We start from the raw sequence: 16,211 nt of genomic DNA, 5'->3' as shown, positions 1-16,211 counted from the left end.
ACAAATAAAACACACATCGATGCAATGTGTAATCTATTCTTTTTAAAAACATTACTAAATACAATCTACATAAAACGTATATGTAACATCGTTTACATTCCCGTCATTTATTGATGTTCCACATGTAGTAAGATACATAACAAGTTTACTCCTGTACATTGCAAAATGCAATTACCTGACACCATAAATTTTGCAACACAAACATATCAAAACACGTATGCAACTTTGAGGGATATATGCATCGGACACCAAGTTCTACAGTTGTCCATCGATTTCGGTACACATCACTTCGAGCTAAGAAACAGCTTAATGTTAAACGCGCAACGACTCATCAATGACCAAGAGTGACTTCCGCGATCATCATGCATCCTCCTATCTTTACGTGGTTCTTGCTTCTTACGTTCATCGCAGCATCATACTCGAAAAGCATCAACATTAACAGCGAAGACATCGAAACTCTTACCACTGACAGGTAACTTTGCTTTTTCTATTCGACAAATCACGTACAATTACCGGTCATAAGTATTTGATTACGATGAGCAATTTGGTCAGAAGGCTTATTTTTCTGTTATATTTGAATAAGTAAATTTCTTTGTATTGTCAATATTCTTTACTTCATGAAACAACCGGAATCAAATTGTCACAAAAATTGTTAAATGAAATACTAAGTTTATCTCGTGCAACAGGTGCTTAGAGGATCTTGAATATTCCAAGATCAACTGTTCATCGATAGTTGAAAAAAATGGGAATAAAGCCGAAGCTGAACACGAACCGAATGAACAACCTGGTACCAGCTATAGTACATGGTTGCCAAAGTTAAATTAGATAAAAAGCTTTCATTTTTGAGAATTGCATTCTATGTATGTGCAGTAATACGTTCAAATATTTATAGACGATTGTGTATGCAAAGTGAGTCCTCGCGGAAACATATTTCAAGTCTTATTCTTTAAGAATGCGGCAGTCTGTTGTAGTAGTACCACATTTATTCCCCGGTGAATGCGACTATCATATTTACGAAAGATAATTCAACAAATTTTCTCTAGAATATATTTCAGCACCCCATACTGCAGGATTTGCTACTCCCTCATAAATTCTCTTTATCCTGTACCATTTATCTAGCTTCCCACCGAGTACATCGGAACATTCTTTCGATTTTTCAAACGACCTTCCTTCTTGGACGAATTCCGGATTAGGAACCAGTCTGCTGGGTTGCAAGCGCAAAAGTATGTTAGTCGCCCAAGAGCAACGCTGGCGCAACTGTTAGCGTCAGCGTCGCTTAAATTACACACCGTCGACTTACTTGCCAAGATGATAAAATTTCGAATTCGAAAGAAAGCACCGAATCAACATAATTTATACTCATACATATATGTGTGTATGTGTGTGTGTGTTTGTGTATAAATCGCGGAATAAATCGGAAAATCTCGTAGCATTTTCAATGAGTCTTGCACAAGTATATTTATTCATCGACCCTTTTAGCTACGATGAATTTTCTTATGGGACCCTGAAGTATTTTAATAAAAATTCGAATCACAACTTGTGATTTGTAACTGTCAAGCTCAACGTAATCAAAGATTAGCAAAACCGTGATACATGCTATTTTAAAATGAAATTATAACGATATTTACATACATCTGAGATTCTTCAGGATCCCACGACAACAATTAGGGTAAAATATCGAGTTGTTCGAAAAGTTCGTAGTATTTTCGAAATCGAAAACATTCGATAAGACATTGTTACATCTTGTGCACCGTGGAAGAATAGATTAAAAAAGTATCGGATCTTATTGTCATCGTTTATGTATACTATTATTGTTTGTTATTTAGCATTTAATGACAAGAAACAGAATACTTTAGAAACCTACAAAAGCTGTTCGAAACGAGTAAAACTCGCCAATTAAAAGAAATAGCGCATAGATTAATTAATAAAATTCCAATTCTATAAGAAAACTTTTCGAACAATCCAATATTTTTATAGGATATATTTCTGGTCACTCACTTACCAAGAGGTAACTCGAACGATCCTTGTCACGGCCTTGACTTCTCATATTCCACCGGAAGTACCGGACATCGCAGGAGATCGCCTTTGATTAAATAATACTCACTATTTCACTTTATAAAATTATACGCGTATAGAATCGTACCGACTTTACGCATGCTACTGCGATCGCGATCACGGTCAAAGCTAGACTAATTGAAGGACGCACGAAACCCCCGTTCTATTCTCAAGACGATTTTGTGTTTACGACCTTCTAATAACATTGTCTCGCTGCGCATATTTTCCAAACGTTGTTCCTCTTTCCGAGAAGTATCGAGGCTTCACGATGAAAACAAAAGCTCCTAAAATTATAATACAATACGATCAGCTCGTCGAAACTTAAACGTTTAAAGTAAACGCTGTAGAAAGAAATTTACGATTATTTTACTTATGATGTTTGTTATGATTAAGAAATGTATAGTAATTTTTAACAGCTATACGTTAATGCATTAACGTGTATTTACATTTTATAATATTTTAATTAAACGATTGCTCGAGAGAGCAATTACGAAAAAATTCATTCTTCCTGTATTGTAGTATATATAATCATATTATTAAACTGTATAATAAGATCATTTTCAGATCATATAATTTTATATAAGACCTTTTTGTGTCATTTTGTCCTATTATCTTCTGCAAGTGAAATATCAAACTATAATTATTACATCATAGATTTTCGCCATTTATTAAAAAATTCCGATATGTGTATTATTCGTAAGTGTTTTATAAATTATTTAATAAATCAACAAATTTAATTTTATTTCAATATGTTTCGATATTAATAGCGCCATAGATATACGCATATACACATGTGTTTAATATAAACGATCGAATTTTTTTTCCAGAACTAGTACTACAATCTCAGGCCCTTCGCCAATTCAAGATGGAGCTGACTCCAAAGATGGTAATAAAAGAAGTTTGCTAATTCTGGTGCCAACAACCAAGGGAAAAGAAAATACAGAGTGCCAAAACGAAAAAACGAGACGATGTAAGACACCGTTCTACAGGGAAAAGGTTTCCGCGCGAGTACCCAAGGAATACGCGTTGAAATCGAAGAATACAGAAAACTCTCCAAACAATGAAAGAGATCGTGAATATTTTGTTGGTCTAAAGCCAAACTTGCAACTGCTTTCTTCAAAGAGACCTCTGACAAGACCTATACTACGCCCAATCACAATAGAAGAAGCAAAGAATCTAACTTTTCGTGACGAAAGTTTAATAGACTCGCTTCGAAAAGAATTCGGACTCACAGCTCCTACTGTGGGTGCTGCTCAAGAAAATATGACGTCAAAGACGAGTGTATACGACGATGGTAAATTCATTTGCTACTGCAGAGAAAAAGATAATTCTTCTTCTGAAAAAGGCACGTCAGATGTTGCTCCAAAGCCACGAAGAACGAAGAAACCTACAATAACGAGGAAACCAAACAATGAAAATCCACTTATAGGCAGCGTGCAACGCTTAAAACCAACTCACGCAAATGTTCCACATCGATCACCTTTATCCAAAAAATTGCCTGCGGCGTACCCTATCGTTTCTCGATATTCGCCTATTGGCTATATACCCAACAATGTGAATCCAATTTCTCCCCGGAAGGGACACGGAACAATACCGTACATTCCATACGTTTATCACCCAAATCCTCGACCTTCCATGACCAGGATCCCAAGTCAGGAAAGAACGCCAAATATTAATATTCCATTGAAAACATTTGGTAATAGACCCAATTCGATCGTTGAGCAACGAACACCGATTGGTCAACACGATTCAAATAAATATCAACCAACTGTTGGGCAAACTCAGCGTCCTCCAAATATGGTTGGCAATAGTCTGTCTCGAAATACAAATCCTGCGACATCTTCAAAAACATTTGCAGAAGAGGATACTTCGGGTAGTAACGAAGAAGATTCCAATGATCCTAGTTACAATTCGCAATCCGTGCAACCAGAATCGAAAAATCACTTAACATCGATGGGAACGATCGGATCTTCCAAAAAAGATCCTAATCTACAGGCTACTAATCCTGACACGATTGATGCAATACCTACGGGCTTTGGAGAGGAATTCGCGGATGAATACGAAACGACGGACAGCGCAGCCCTAGATTACTCGAATATCAAGGAAGTTACGTCGGTGTACTTCACGTCGAAAGCCTATGGCAACGAAACTCGAGACGACGGATTCAGCGACTACGATGATCTTATAAGCAACACGGAAACTGCTGTGAATCCAAATTCAGGAGAGAATCGTTATTATGATGTCAATTTGCAGAGTAAACACAATGATCCGACAGATAATTGCAGAAAATCTGCAAGTGCTGGGATGAACTTGCATACGAAAGATCTAAATAACGCGGAGGATTCTGATCGAGGAAATAACGAGGGAAATGTTGTGGGAAATCCTCTTTGGAATCAAGATGAATCTGCAAACGATGATTCGAACGAGAATTTAGAATCCAATGTGGAGAATACAGAAGAAGAGACAAGAGACCCAAATGAAGCAAATAACGAAAGAAATCTTATGTCGGGAAAAAGTGATCCATATCATAATGAAGAACCCCGTATCGATAGCAAGGAGGCTGTGAGTTCAAATTCGCAACAAGATTATGATTCTAATGTCAATTTGCAGAGTAGACATAATGATCCTACGGAAAATTCGGGAGAATCTGAAGAAGATGAACTGAACTTGGACACGAAATATTTAAATGACGCGAACGATCCTGATCAGGGAAATACTGAAGAGAATGTTGAATTGGGGAGAAATAATCCTAATTGGAACGAAGAAGAATATGCAGGCGATGATCCGAACCAGAATTTAGAACCTATTTTGGAGAGTACAGAAGAAAATGAAGAGGATTCCGAGTCCAAAGAACCTTCTCTTACGGAGGAAACAAGGATATTGAATTTTGGAGATTCGAAAAACTCAAATGAAGCCGATACGTCAGCAAGGATCGATGATAAAGACGATTCATCGAAGCAGAGATTTTCCGCGGAAGATTCTGTGAGTGAATTGCCGGAAACGAACAATAATGCTGGCTCGTTAAATAACGATTACGAAATGGAAAATGTCGAATCTAATAAATCTGAAGAAAGAGGCGAAGGAAGCAGTCCAGACGAAGGTTTTATAAATACTGACAATGAAAAGGTGGGAACGGAACGAGTGACGATCCAGAACAACAAAAATGAGGACGATCCTTCCCTGCAGTCGACCTTAGAATCAAGCAGAAACAACGATGATACTATAGGAATAAATGATCCATCGAAACAGTTGCCTTTCTGTGACAACACGTTGCTCCAGAAATCGATAAAAACGGTAATTAATAGCTTTGCCACCGGTGACTCGTCTGAAATGGATGGCAACGAGAATGAAGAAACGGTGGGTTCCGCGAAGAGCGAAGATCTACTGCCGGAAATTGTACAAGTTCCGAACTTGAAAAGCATTTTGTCCATGCCGTCGATAGAGAACACTGTTCTGGATAAAATAAAGAATCTTCTGTCGAAAGTAACTGGGACGGATAGAAAGATCTTCGACAGTGACTGGGCCACCAACGTGATCAAAAATAATTTACGACACACGTTATCCGCTGCGCCTAGTTCCAAAGCAGAACTTCCACCGATGACTGTCGAGGAGCATCAATTCAAAAATGGCAAATGGGTGACGAATTTGGTTACACTGAAACCTTCGAACGAAGAAGATCATGCTCAGACAAATTTACAAAAACTGCAGGCTCACGTTAAAAACCTTTTGCGTGACCCAGCTGTTGGTTTACAGGCAGCTAAGAATCCTGCTGTTCAGAACATGATCGTACAAAGCATTCGACGCAGCTTCAAACCGAAAAATGTAACAGACGATGAAAATTTCGATTCGATTATTCAAAGCACGTTGAACAACGAAGTAAGCATAATGGAAATGGAAAACGAAGACATGCCCACGACAAAGGATATACCCGAATCTACCACTTTTGATATTTCCAATATCGATATGAATAAGCTTCTGGATATCGCCAAAAGTGAAGTAGATGTAGACGATAAGAAAGAAAGCGAATCCACTTTACAATCGTCTATATATGAAAAAGGTATAGAAAATCAGGAAACACCTTCTTCGATGGAATCTTCGGATAAAGAAATGATAGGAGAAGCAATGAATTTTGGAACAGAGGATGCTACCAGTTATCCAATCACTGAGATAGATCAGAGTGCAGAAGAATCTTCTCAACAAAATGAAACGCCGAATAATGCAGAAGAAACTGAGATGGAAGAATTTGAGACGACAACGTTGGAAGAAATTCCTGAAGTTGCAACATATAATTCGATTTCCACCGAAAATTGGAACGTTGCTGCTACCTTAGGTACTCAAGACAAATCTCTATCTACGGAAACAGAAGATTACACGCCTGTAGAATATGATTCTCCATCGATGAATCCAGCAGAAAATGCTGATGTTATGCATAGAGAAGCGACTGAAAGTACAGAAAGATCGATGGAATTGGAAAATAAGAGTTCGACAACGGCGCTTTATGATGATGATGCTACTTCCGCAAACGATTTTACTTATTATTTGGGGAAAATCACGAAGAAAAATGAGAATAACGCGGACGACGTGCAAAGTCTTCAAAATTCCGAGTTGTTTTACATCGGTGACGGTGTCAAACTACCCTTGGAGATAAGAAAACTGCACGATGGTTCTTACGCTTTATCGATTTCCAGGAACATCTGCGAACAACTATTAAACAAGGAGTGCCCTTGTTGCGTACCCAAGAACGGCAACATTCTTCGAACTGTGAAGCGAAATTTAGAAACGGAAAATGCTGATAGGACAGATGGAAGAATTTTCAAACGCGAATCGATGAAATCAGTTTCACTGAACGAACGAGAAAGATGCGATTCAGCTGACGACAGCTTACAGATTTTCTCGATGCCCGTGGAAACTTTCGCGAGAAGATACAATCTATCTCTGAACTCGGGGAAAATGCAAACTGCGTGGAATTTTGGTGCGAAAAAAAAGATTGACGAGCGATCAAAAAATTATAAAACTAATGCTGATGTCAAAGAAAGGGGGATAAAAAATAATCCACACGATGATGCAACAAACTTTGATTTTGAGAGGTATCGATATCAACGTAACACAAATGAAGACGCGGACAAACGAGTAGAAATAGTGACAACAGTATTAAATTGGTTAAAAGATATAGTATTAAATACAAATAATAGAATATAAACATATTTTTATTATTTTAAAATGTATAATGTATGTCGTTATTCTATAAGTTCCTTGATTACATTTTAATAGCTTTTATACTTCAGTATGTCATATTTGTTTTCGAATTTTCCTATATAGTGTAAAGAAAAAATAAATAAAATATATGTTTTAAAAAATTTAAGGAAGATTAAACCCTTCTCAATTTTTTTTAAATAAATAATTTCAAAAATTTTGTTGGAGAATAGTAATATCAACATATATTTATCGCGTTAAATACTTTTCTTTTTATCTTTTATATCTGTCAGTGTCTGTTTTTTATCACCGTGTAAAGATTGGTGATTCATACAGCAATGACGTAATCCTAATAGTTACCTAGAATAATTTGTGATTCGACTGGAAGGTAGCTTGGTTATGTTTGGCAGATACGAACTTCTGTCAACATAGCAAAAAAATGGGCTTGTTTGGCAAATCTCAGGAAAAGAATCCGAAAGAAATGGTTAGAAACAAAATGAAAATCTATCTATCTATTCAATTATTTACAAGAAATCGTATTTCAGGTTCAAGAATGGACACATAAATTAAGGAAAGAAGGCTATCAAATGGATAGACAGGTTAGAGGTAAGCAATTACTACTGGTATTTTATAGAATGTATTCTAACGCAAATAACATTCATGTACAGCAATTCAGCGAGAAGAAGAAAAGGTAAAACGTTCTTTAAAAGAAGCAGCAAAAAAAGGTGACAAGGATGTCTGTAAAATTCTAGCAAAGGAAATAATACGTGCACGTAAAGCTTGCAACAAGCTTCACACGTCAAAGGCACAAATGAATTCTGTTTCGTTACAAATGAAGAATCAGTTAGCAACGATTAGAGTTGCTGGTTCAGTCCAAAAATCCACAGAAGTAATGCAAGCAATGCAATCATTAGTAAGAGTACCAGAGGTAGCAGCGACAATGAGAGAATTGTCAAAGGAAATGATGAAAGCTGGTATTATTGAAGAAATGTTAGATGAAACTATGGAATCTGTGGAAGATTCTGAAGAAGTAGAAGATGAAGCAGACGAGGAAATTGATAAAGTAGGTCATCTGTATATGTTTAAAGAACATAAACGACATACTAATAAAATACATAACGTATATTACAGATTTTATGGGAAGTAACTGCTGGTCAATTAGGTACAGCTCCTGCAGTTGTTACAGAAGCACCAGGATCTGTTGTAGCATCTACTTCTGCAGAAGAAGAAACTGAAAAAGTAGATGATAAGGAACTCGAAGAAATGAAAATGAGACTACAAAGTCTCCGTAGTTAGGTGTAATATATAAATAATTCATTTGCATTGACTTTAAAATCAGCTTGTACTTATTGGACATATACATACATAATGTACAAATACAGTGAAATGAATGCCTACCATATTTTAATAACATTTCTTAACAATATCTAATTAATGCTTTTATATTAAATAGTCAAAAGAAAATAATTATTATAAGAATGAAACAAAAATTTTTATTTCATCTACACAGCTTTTATATCCAGCTTTTATAATCTGTGCGTGATTCGTAGGCTGCCACTATATTTCAACTCCATGTGAAAGTCATAAATACAGAGAAGCTGGCTTCTCGATTGTATTATGTTAAAAGATATTCTTAATTTAATTACAATCACCAAAATCTTGTATTAATTTGTGTTATATATACAATGGTTTTTATTGTTATTGATTTGTGCACTTTCTAATTACACCTCTCGTATATACTAATACAATAAAAATAATGCAAAAGCATTATATAGATTACTAGTAAATACATGTACACAAAAGGTCATTATATTATTTACACATGCATAATTTTAAAGTTGCCGAGTTCACTTTCAACTTCAGTATTTTGATATTAACTTATACTAAATCACAGAATTGTAGTATTTTATAACAAACTATGTACCCCAAATTTGATATTTGTGTAGAGCATCCTCTTGGCATATTGTGTAAATGTACAGACTATCAAGAAATAGTAAATAAATTCGGATCTTATGGCATTGGTACAGAACACTATTTACTACCTAAAGTGAATGTAGGTAAGTAAAAGTACAAATTCACTCAGTATACAATAAAATTAGATGATATCCTGATTTCAATCATTTATGCTAGAATCAATTGCTTCTGCAAAAGTTTTGTGGATAAAAAACCCTATCAGATTATGTGGAGATTTCTCTAAACCATTACTTCTTTACCCTCGAGAACAACCAAATATTAATATTTCTAATGTAGATAAAATGTGGATACCTATCATACCAGACTTAATACCTTTGAAATTTATATTCCATAAACTTTAAACTTCTCAAACTACATTGTATATTTAAAGAAAATATGCAAATTGATTTAAAAAATACATAAATTACTCACTTAAATAACTAAAAAATACTTACATTGTTTTCATCTTATATTTCAAGATCTTGTCAAAAAATTTTATTGCACCATAAATCTTTTTACATATTTTTTTTGCAACATAATATCGCTATATATATACATATACATATGTACATACATAAAAGTACAAACACATTCACATAAATTACAAACTGAAATTATACATTGTTCCTATTATAAGAATTTAAGATACAATGTCAATTACTTTTAATCATAAAAAATTTGTAAGTTCTTAAAAATCTTTATAACAGTACTATATCTTTGTTATGCAAAAATGTACGTTTCAACAATAATAAAATCAAATGACATAAAAATGATTGAATAATTTGCTACACATATCATTTGTACTCTACAAAAATTTTTGTTATTTTAGATATATTATTATCATACCTATCACCATCATGTTATAAATATATAATAAAAATAATATATCTTAATTGTCACTCTCTAAATGATATATGTCTCATCTCTCTTAATATATAAGTAGCTGTAATGTGTACAAGAGTTTAGAATACTTATATTTAATTATATACTCTTAAAAATATTATGATTTATTTATATCTTAGCAAATTTACAAGTGATCAATCACCATATTAACAATTGCAAGTTTCATCTGTGCTCTAGCTCTCCTAGGTAATCTATGCATATGAGGTGCCAATTTGCGCAGAAAATATTTGACTTCACTTCTAATAGGAAAAATTGTTCTTTTCATTGTTCCTGAACCTTTTCTACGTCTGACAGGCTTTTGCTCTTTTGACGATAAGCATTCTACTTCTTCAAAATCTTCATAAAATTGCTCTTCTTTCACATTAGATGCTTCGTCATCTAACATTTCCAATGTATGTGGTAATACAACTTCCTCATGTACTTCTAATTCTTCAGTTACTACTTTACCTTCTGTTTCCTCTAGAGAGGTTGACAGAAATTCAACTAAATTTTTATCTGTCTCTTGTTTGCTTTGTTTTATAACTGGCAATGTGACTGAAGCTTCACCATTTTTCACCCACACTTGCTGTCTTGTATCAATTTCATTAGAAGCAATAGGAGTATGTGTTATTTTTGGTCTAGTTTGCTTTTTCATTGCTTTCATCTTTTGTTGCTCCTGTTCAGGAAGATCTATTTTAATTAATAAACCAGGGGGAATACTGGATAAACTATGCACTGGAATAGGAGCACCTAAGTTTGATATATCACCAGTAAATGGTAGGATTACTTTCTTTATGTTACCTTGCATATTATTTGAAATATTTGGTGTAATATGATTTGCTATTGTTATGGGTTGAAATTGATCTGTGAATTGAATTTTCCAATTAGAGGTAGGAGGAAGTGGTAATTTTCTTATCACACGATTTTCAATATTATCAGGATCAGGCCTTGGAATGTTAATAAGAGTTGGCCTTCTAGATTTCCCACGTTTCTTTGCAAGAGGTGTGGGCTTATTATCTACCTTTGGTTTTTTACTAGATACTAAAGGTCTTGAAAAACCTTGCTTTTTAATTCCTTTAGTTGTATTATTACAATTAGCTTCTTCTAACATATCTTGGTCATCTTCTATCTTTTCTGTTGAATTGTCACAGTCTAATTGTGATATATCCTTTATAGTTGGAACTGCATCACATGGTCCGACTTTATGAAAACTTTGTCCTGTTTGAAAGTGTTTTGAACAAAGTACCAACTTTCTTATTTGATTTGGTGACATTTTTAATAAATCCTCTCTACCCAAAAATTGACACCATCTTAAGCACCTGCCAATTTCATAAGCAGGAAAAGGATGGAACTTGTATCTTTCTATTTTATTTCTTGGATCAGATCTTGATCTACCACAAGCAGCACATGCTTGACTTTCTAAGACAGCAGGTGGTAAAGGCTCTAATTTCTTAGATTTGTCTGAGGAACTATATTTTGATTCAAACACAAATTCCATAATATATTGTTCAGATCCATCCACCTGATCAGGGTTTCTGATATTGGGAACAGCATTGTCTATCAATCTGCTCTTATAACCAGGCATAAATTGGGAACGATCAAAATGTTTTGAACAAATGTAACAAAATAAAATTTCTTTTCTAGTCAATCTATAATATGAATCTACACCAACAAAATCAAGCCATTTTAAACATCGAAATTCTTCGCCAGGGAAATGATGAAATGTTACGCCGTCATAATCTAAATCTGATGGATCTCGACGAGATCGACCACATAATACGCAGGTTATGTTGTACAAACTTTGTTTAGGATCATAAATTGAGGGTACTGCCGTACAATTTAATCTGTCAAGATACTCATTTAAAAAATCCTTTTGTTCAAAGTGCTTAGAACATACCATTCGTTGAAGTAATTGTTTCTTTGTAAGTTTATATAAATCTTCGCGACAGCAAAATTCCAACCACTTTCTGCATCGAGCTTCATCGTTGACGGGAAATCCAAAAAACATATATTCTTCTTCTTTATTGTTTGGATTCATACGCGAACGACCGCATACGACACACGGATGTGGCATCTTTTTAAATTATTCTTCGCCTCTATACATTCGTCAAATAGAGAATTCCATTTTGTCACAGTTTCATGAAAAACGTTAACTCTTAATCAAACGTTTTTTCAAACGTCACAGTTAGCACATTTTTCAAGAGACTTAAAATTAAATTTTTTTACAACCTTTTTGTATATGGTGTAGTTTTATGATATTTAAAGAATAAAATCCGGTAATAAAATATGATAACACCTTCATTATTTTTCAACCCTAAATGTATCTTAAATTTTTAACATTTATATGCAATGCAATAATATTCAAAAAGTTCGGAATATTACAATTTTTCGTAAGACACGTCTTCTTTCAAAAAGAATGTTAAAAAATTGCTTTCTCTTCGTGTTATTATACTTGTTGCGCTTTTCTTAAGCTACGAGAGGTTATGCTGCTTGTTAAAGCGTCTTCCACCTAACCTTCCTCAGAATTTAAATAATACAGCTGTAACTTGCCAATACAATAGCTAACCTGTCAAAGTTCTACTGTCAAAACTTTGCTTTACGAATAAAAAATACGAATAAATTAGTCAAAATGGCAGAAAATTTGAACAATCCATATGATATTAATGGACAGCACTTTAATCCTGATATGTATTTCCAAAAATTATTAAAAGTAAGTACATTTCCTAATATTTATTATTTTCTATATTTGTTTAACAACACGAACTAATTTTACTTCTGATGCAGGAGTGTACATTAAAACAAATTATGGATCACGAAGCAGAAATCATAAAAAATACTCAAATTTTACATTCTGATATGCAAACTCTAGTATATGAAAATTATAATAAATTTATATCTGCTACAGATACTATCAGGAAGGTAAATCTGCCCAGATTTTGTATAAATATGATTATTTATTCAATTTTTAATATTTATTCAATATTCATTATTTAGATGAAAACAGATTTTAAGAAAATGGAAGATAGTATGAATTTACTGGCGAAAAACATGGACAGTATCACTTCTTTTTCAGAACAGATTTCATCAACATTACAGGGTACTAGACAACAGATTGCCAAATTATCTTCAGTTCATACACTGTTAAAAAGGTTGCAATTCCTCTTTAAATTGCCTGGCAATTTAAAAGATAAAATAAATGAAGAGAATTATGCACAGGTCTATGTCACATTGTATATCATTATATTATATACACTTCCTTTCATTTTACATATATCTAATTGCATCTACATAAAAATATATTTGTAACTTTCAGGCAGTACAAGATTATATTCATGCACAACGTGTATTGAATCAGTATGGTAATATGCCTTCCTTTCAAGGAATACAAAAAGATTGTGAGGATATTGTAGAAGAACTCAAGTCAAGGCTGAGAATGCAATTTCATAAAAGAGATGTATCAACTGTATCTTTAGCTGAAAATGTAGATCTTTTGCTACAGCTAAAAGAACCAGCTGATTCTTTGTGTGCCGAATTTTTAACACATGCAGATGGAAGATTAGTTGAACAACTAGATGCTCTAAAAGATATGTATGAAAATGATATCATAGAATTTGTAGATATGACTAGTTCAGGATTTCTAAGTGACTTATGTTTGATCATTGCATCGTACAATGACATGTTTATAAATCAGCCACCATCAGAAAATAATGAATTTACTGATGATTTCGATGCAAAAGCCATCACACGTTCGAATAACTTTATCATGAAAAATATGAAAAAATATTTTGATTTAATTAGTAAGAGAGTAGAAAGTGTAGCTGATACAGCTATTTTAGTAAAAGCATTAGATAAATTCCATAGAAGACTGCAAGCAATGAATATGTTGTGTAAAGATACAGACTTTGCAAGGTAATAAAACAATAGTCTTTATTATATTTATATAAAGTAAAATCCAGATTAAAACGTGTACTTTTTATTTACAGAACAGGTACCAATATTGTTATTAACGTGGGTAGAAAACAATGTCGCAATCATTTAGACAATTTAAAGTCTCATTTAAATGAAACACTTGTTAAAGTGAGACAAATATTGACAACCAAAGCTTCTCAGGACGGAGATAATAGTTTAGCAGAACTTCAGGCATTACTGATAATACCTACTATAGAAAAAATTAAAGGAGTTTTGCAGGATTTATTGGTTTGTCTTTTATCCTTAGCATTTTTTAATTTATTTTGATTAACTAAAAATGATGTAATTTTAGGTATTTTTGCAACCGGATCTGTCGTTTAGTTTAAAAACGCAATTCCTGCAAAATTTCTGTGTGGATGAGGTTAGGGAAGGCCTAGTAGTTGGATTTTTACATCATTTAGTGATCACTGCAAGTGAATTTTTTACCGGCTCTGATATTCCAAAATTCCCACCCACTCTGTTACTTTTATTGAGCAAAATGTGCATCGAGTACAAAGAAAATAATGTTAAATATTTGGTAGAGTGAATAATTTTAAAGTAATTTTAAAAAACAAATCTATAAGAAATCGTTTTGACATTTTTCAACAATTACAGCTTACTACTACTGATAATTTATTCAACATCGAACAGTACACATCATCTGGAAACGTTATTACAACTGAAGCAGAGATTTGCGACAAATTCCAAGAAGCAGCGCAAAATTTATTGAACCATTACGTTCGCATTCAAGGCTTAGCAGTATCGCAAATGTTAAGAAAATCCGTCGAAACGAGAGATTGGTTGCATACGATCGAGCCAAGAACCGTTAGAGCTGTAATGAAGAGGGTCGTAGAAGATGTGACGTTAATCGACACTCAAGTAGCTGCATTATACGACGATTCTGATGGTCAAGTCGACAGAAGTAGCGACAGCAGTAGAAAAACCCATAGGTACAATATAATCGTTTTCTAAACGATTAATGACGTTTCATTAAATAACTTGCTTTGTTTCTAGCGTGAGTGTGTCGAGACATCACTATAGATCAAGCTGGTCGTCGTACACACCCAATCATATGGATTCGTCATTGGTGACGAATATTCATAAGTTATTTTCGGAACGTATAGAAATATTTTCCTCGGTTCAATTCAATAAAGCCTCGATACTTACGGGGATTATCAAAATAAGTTTAAAGGTAAAATACTTTTAGCAGACACAGTACTGTAATAGAAACAGGTGCTGTCAGCCACTTACAATGATAAAATAGCACAGCCATTATCCACTTTGCATCACGAAGATACCTTATTCTCTCGCGTTGCGTATACTGTATACTACGCAACATATTTTGTACATTCGATACTATCAAGACTCAATATTCTATCCTAAACGAACGATAAGAATTATTCTTTATTTACAGACTTTCCTGGAATGCGTAAGATTACGAACGTTCAGTAAATATGGTCTGCAACAAATCCAAGTTGACACGCATTATCTACAACTGTATCTATGGAGATTTGTTTCAGATGAAAAGTAAGTCTAAGACATTATTGTTTTGTACAAGAATAATCTTACACGAAATATTTTTTCAGTGTTGTCCATTTCCTATTAGACGAGATACTTGGAAGTGCTGTACACAGATGTCTAGAACCAGTCTTAATGGAACCAAGCGTTGTAGATATTATTTGTGAAAGAGGATGAATAAATTATAGATAAAAGAGGAATGCTGATATTGTTATTTCGACTGGCATACTGTACAGTCTTTTCTAGCATTATGTATATCTTGTATTATTGTTTGTAAAAATGAGTAAATATTATGATACAAATGATTCATAATATCGTGTATATTCTTATATATTTTATCATTAACACTGTACATTCCACGAATAAATTTAACGACGAACCGCAAAAAATGACCTATCTCTTTTATCTAATTATCTCTCTATCCTTTTATTCGTTTCGTATGACCGCCCACGCAGATCGAATACTACAGGGTCTGATCGTGTCAAAGTACTACAATTCAAGTAGCGCGATGTACGACATACTTTTATGTCTTTCCTTCTCTATCGATTCAGCGATACGATCTCTCGTCTCCTTTCCTTTATGTCCCCCCACCTATCCGGCATAAAATAAACTCATTAAAGTCTTAATACTCTGTAAGAAGCAGGGTCAAATGATTCTAATAA

The 16,211-nt window shown here is 33.8% G+C and overlaps 5 protein-coding genes across 5 annotated transcripts; 4 read left to right on the top strand and 1 right to left on the bottom strand.

Moving 5' to 3' along the window:
- Positions 1 to 30: 30 nt before the first annotated feature.
- Positions 31 to 7,342, top strand: LOC100740267. The gene is made up of 3 exons (XM_012387100.3): positions 31 to 472; positions 2,883 to 4,527; positions 4,645 to 7,342. The coding sequence occupies exons 1-3, from the start codon at positions 363 to 365 to the stop codon at positions 7,252 to 7,254; spliced, it is 4,365 nt and encodes a 1,454-aa protein (XP_012242523.1). The 5' UTR covers positions 31 to 362; the 3' UTR covers positions 7,255 to 7,342.
- Positions 7,343 to 7,575: 233 nt separating this feature from the next.
- LOC100745701 (charged multivesicular body protein 3) lies at positions 7,576 to 8,951 on the top strand. Its single transcript, XM_012387102.3, has 4 exons — positions 7,576 to 7,732; positions 7,794 to 7,854; positions 7,917 to 8,311; positions 8,380 to 8,951. Exons 1-4 carry the CDS (start codon positions 7,688 to 7,690, stop codon positions 8,542 to 8,544), a joined length of 666 nt encoding a protein of 221 aa, XP_012242525.1. The 5' UTR covers positions 7,576 to 7,687; the 3' UTR covers positions 8,545 to 8,951.
- A 185-nt stretch (positions 8,952 to 9,136) lies between these two features.
- LOC105680924 lies at positions 9,137 to 9,616 on the top strand. Its single transcript, XM_012387103.3, has 2 exons — positions 9,137 to 9,305; positions 9,379 to 9,616. The coding sequence occupies exons 1-2, from the start codon at positions 9,167 to 9,169 to the stop codon at positions 9,561 to 9,563; spliced, it is 324 nt and encodes a 107-aa protein (XP_012242526.1). The 5' UTR covers positions 9,137 to 9,166; the 3' UTR covers positions 9,564 to 9,616.
- Positions 9,617 to 9,656: 40 nt separating this feature from the next.
- On the bottom strand, positions 9,657 to 12,459 carry LOC105680923. Its single transcript, XM_012387101.3, has one exon. It carries the CDS (start codon positions 12,155 to 12,157, stop codon positions 10,229 to 10,231), a length of 1,929 nt encoding a protein of 642 aa, XP_012242524.1. The 5' UTR covers positions 12,158 to 12,459; the 3' UTR covers positions 9,657 to 10,228.
- Positions 12,460 to 12,481: 22 nt separating this feature from the next.
- Positions 12,482 to 15,938, top strand: LOC100745579 (vacuolar protein sorting-associated protein 51 homolog). The gene is made up of 10 exons (XM_003490556.4): positions 12,482 to 12,793; positions 12,868 to 13,002; positions 13,078 to 13,299; positions 13,397 to 13,992; positions 14,067 to 14,280; positions 14,345 to 14,569; positions 14,647 to 14,981; positions 15,046 to 15,223; positions 15,446 to 15,558; positions 15,618 to 15,938. Exons 1-10 carry the CDS (start codon positions 12,713 to 12,715, stop codon positions 15,724 to 15,726), a joined length of 2,208 nt encoding a protein of 735 aa, XP_003490604.1. The 5' UTR covers positions 12,482 to 12,712; the 3' UTR covers positions 15,727 to 15,938.
- The last annotated feature ends 273 nt before the right edge of the window (positions 15,939 to 16,211 follow it).

The sequence above is a fragment of the Bombus impatiens genome, unplaced genomic scaffold (assembly GCF_000188095.3).
Source record: "Bombus impatiens unplaced genomic scaffold, BIMP_2.2 scf_0452, whole genome shotgun sequence".
Classification (NCBI taxonomy): domain Eukaryota; kingdom Metazoa; phylum Arthropoda; class Insecta; order Hymenoptera; family Apidae; genus Bombus; species Bombus impatiens.
This window is presented reverse-complemented; position numbering and strand designations above follow the sequence as displayed.

What these genes read in the sequence shown, in the direction of transcription:
- LOC100740267 (XM_012387100.3), top strand. Translation starts at nt 363, where the DNA reads ATGCATCCTCCTATCTTTACGTGGTTCTTGCTTCTTACGTTCATCGCA. An exon ending in GAAACTCTTACCACTGACAG is followed by an intron (nt 473 to 2,882) that starts GTAACTTTGCTT and finishes TTTTTTTTCCAG; the next exon opens with AACTAGTACTACAATCTCAG. An exon ending in CAGAAGAAGAGACAAGAGAC is followed by an intron (nt 4,528 to 4,644) that starts CCAAATGAAGCA and finishes CAACAAGATTAT; the next exon opens with GATTCTAATGTCAATTTGCA.
- LOC100745701 (XM_012387102.3), top strand. Translation starts at nt 7,688, where the DNA reads ATGGGCTTGTTTGGCAAATCTCAGGAAAAGAATCCGAAAGAAATG. An exon ending in AAAAGAATCCGAAAGAAATG is followed by an intron (nt 7,733 to 7,793) that starts GTTAGAAACAAA and finishes ATCGTATTTCAG; the next exon opens with GTTCAAGAATGGACACATAA. An exon ending in AATGGATAGACAGGTTAGAG is followed by an intron (nt 7,855 to 7,916) that starts GTAAGCAATTAC and finishes ATTCATGTACAG; the next exon opens with CAATTCAGCGAGAAGAAGAA.
- LOC105680924 (XM_012387103.3), top strand. Translation starts at nt 9,167, where the DNA reads ATGTACCCCAAATTTGATATTTGTGTAGAGCATCCTCTTGGCATATTG. An exon ending in ACTACCTAAAGTGAATGTAG is followed by an intron (nt 9,306 to 9,378) that starts GTAAGTAAAAGT and finishes CATTTATGCTAG; the next exon opens with AATCAATTGCTTCTGCAAAA.
- LOC105680923 (XM_012387101.3), bottom strand. Translation starts at nt 12,157, where the DNA reads ATGCCACATCCGTGTGTCGTATGCGGTCGTTCGCGTATGAATCCAAAC.
- LOC100745579 (XM_003490556.4), top strand. Translation starts at nt 12,713, where the DNA reads ATGGCAGAAAATTTGAACAATCCATATGATATTAATGGACAGCACTTT. An exon ending in CTACAGATACTATCAGGAAG is followed by an intron (nt 13,003 to 13,077) that starts GTAAATCTGCCC and finishes TTCATTATTTAG; the next exon opens with ATGAAAACAGATTTTAAGAA. An exon ending in AGCAGTAGAAAAACCCATAG is followed by an intron (nt 14,982 to 15,045) that starts GTACAATATAAT and finishes CTTTGTTTCTAG; the next exon opens with CGTGAGTGTGTCGAGACATC.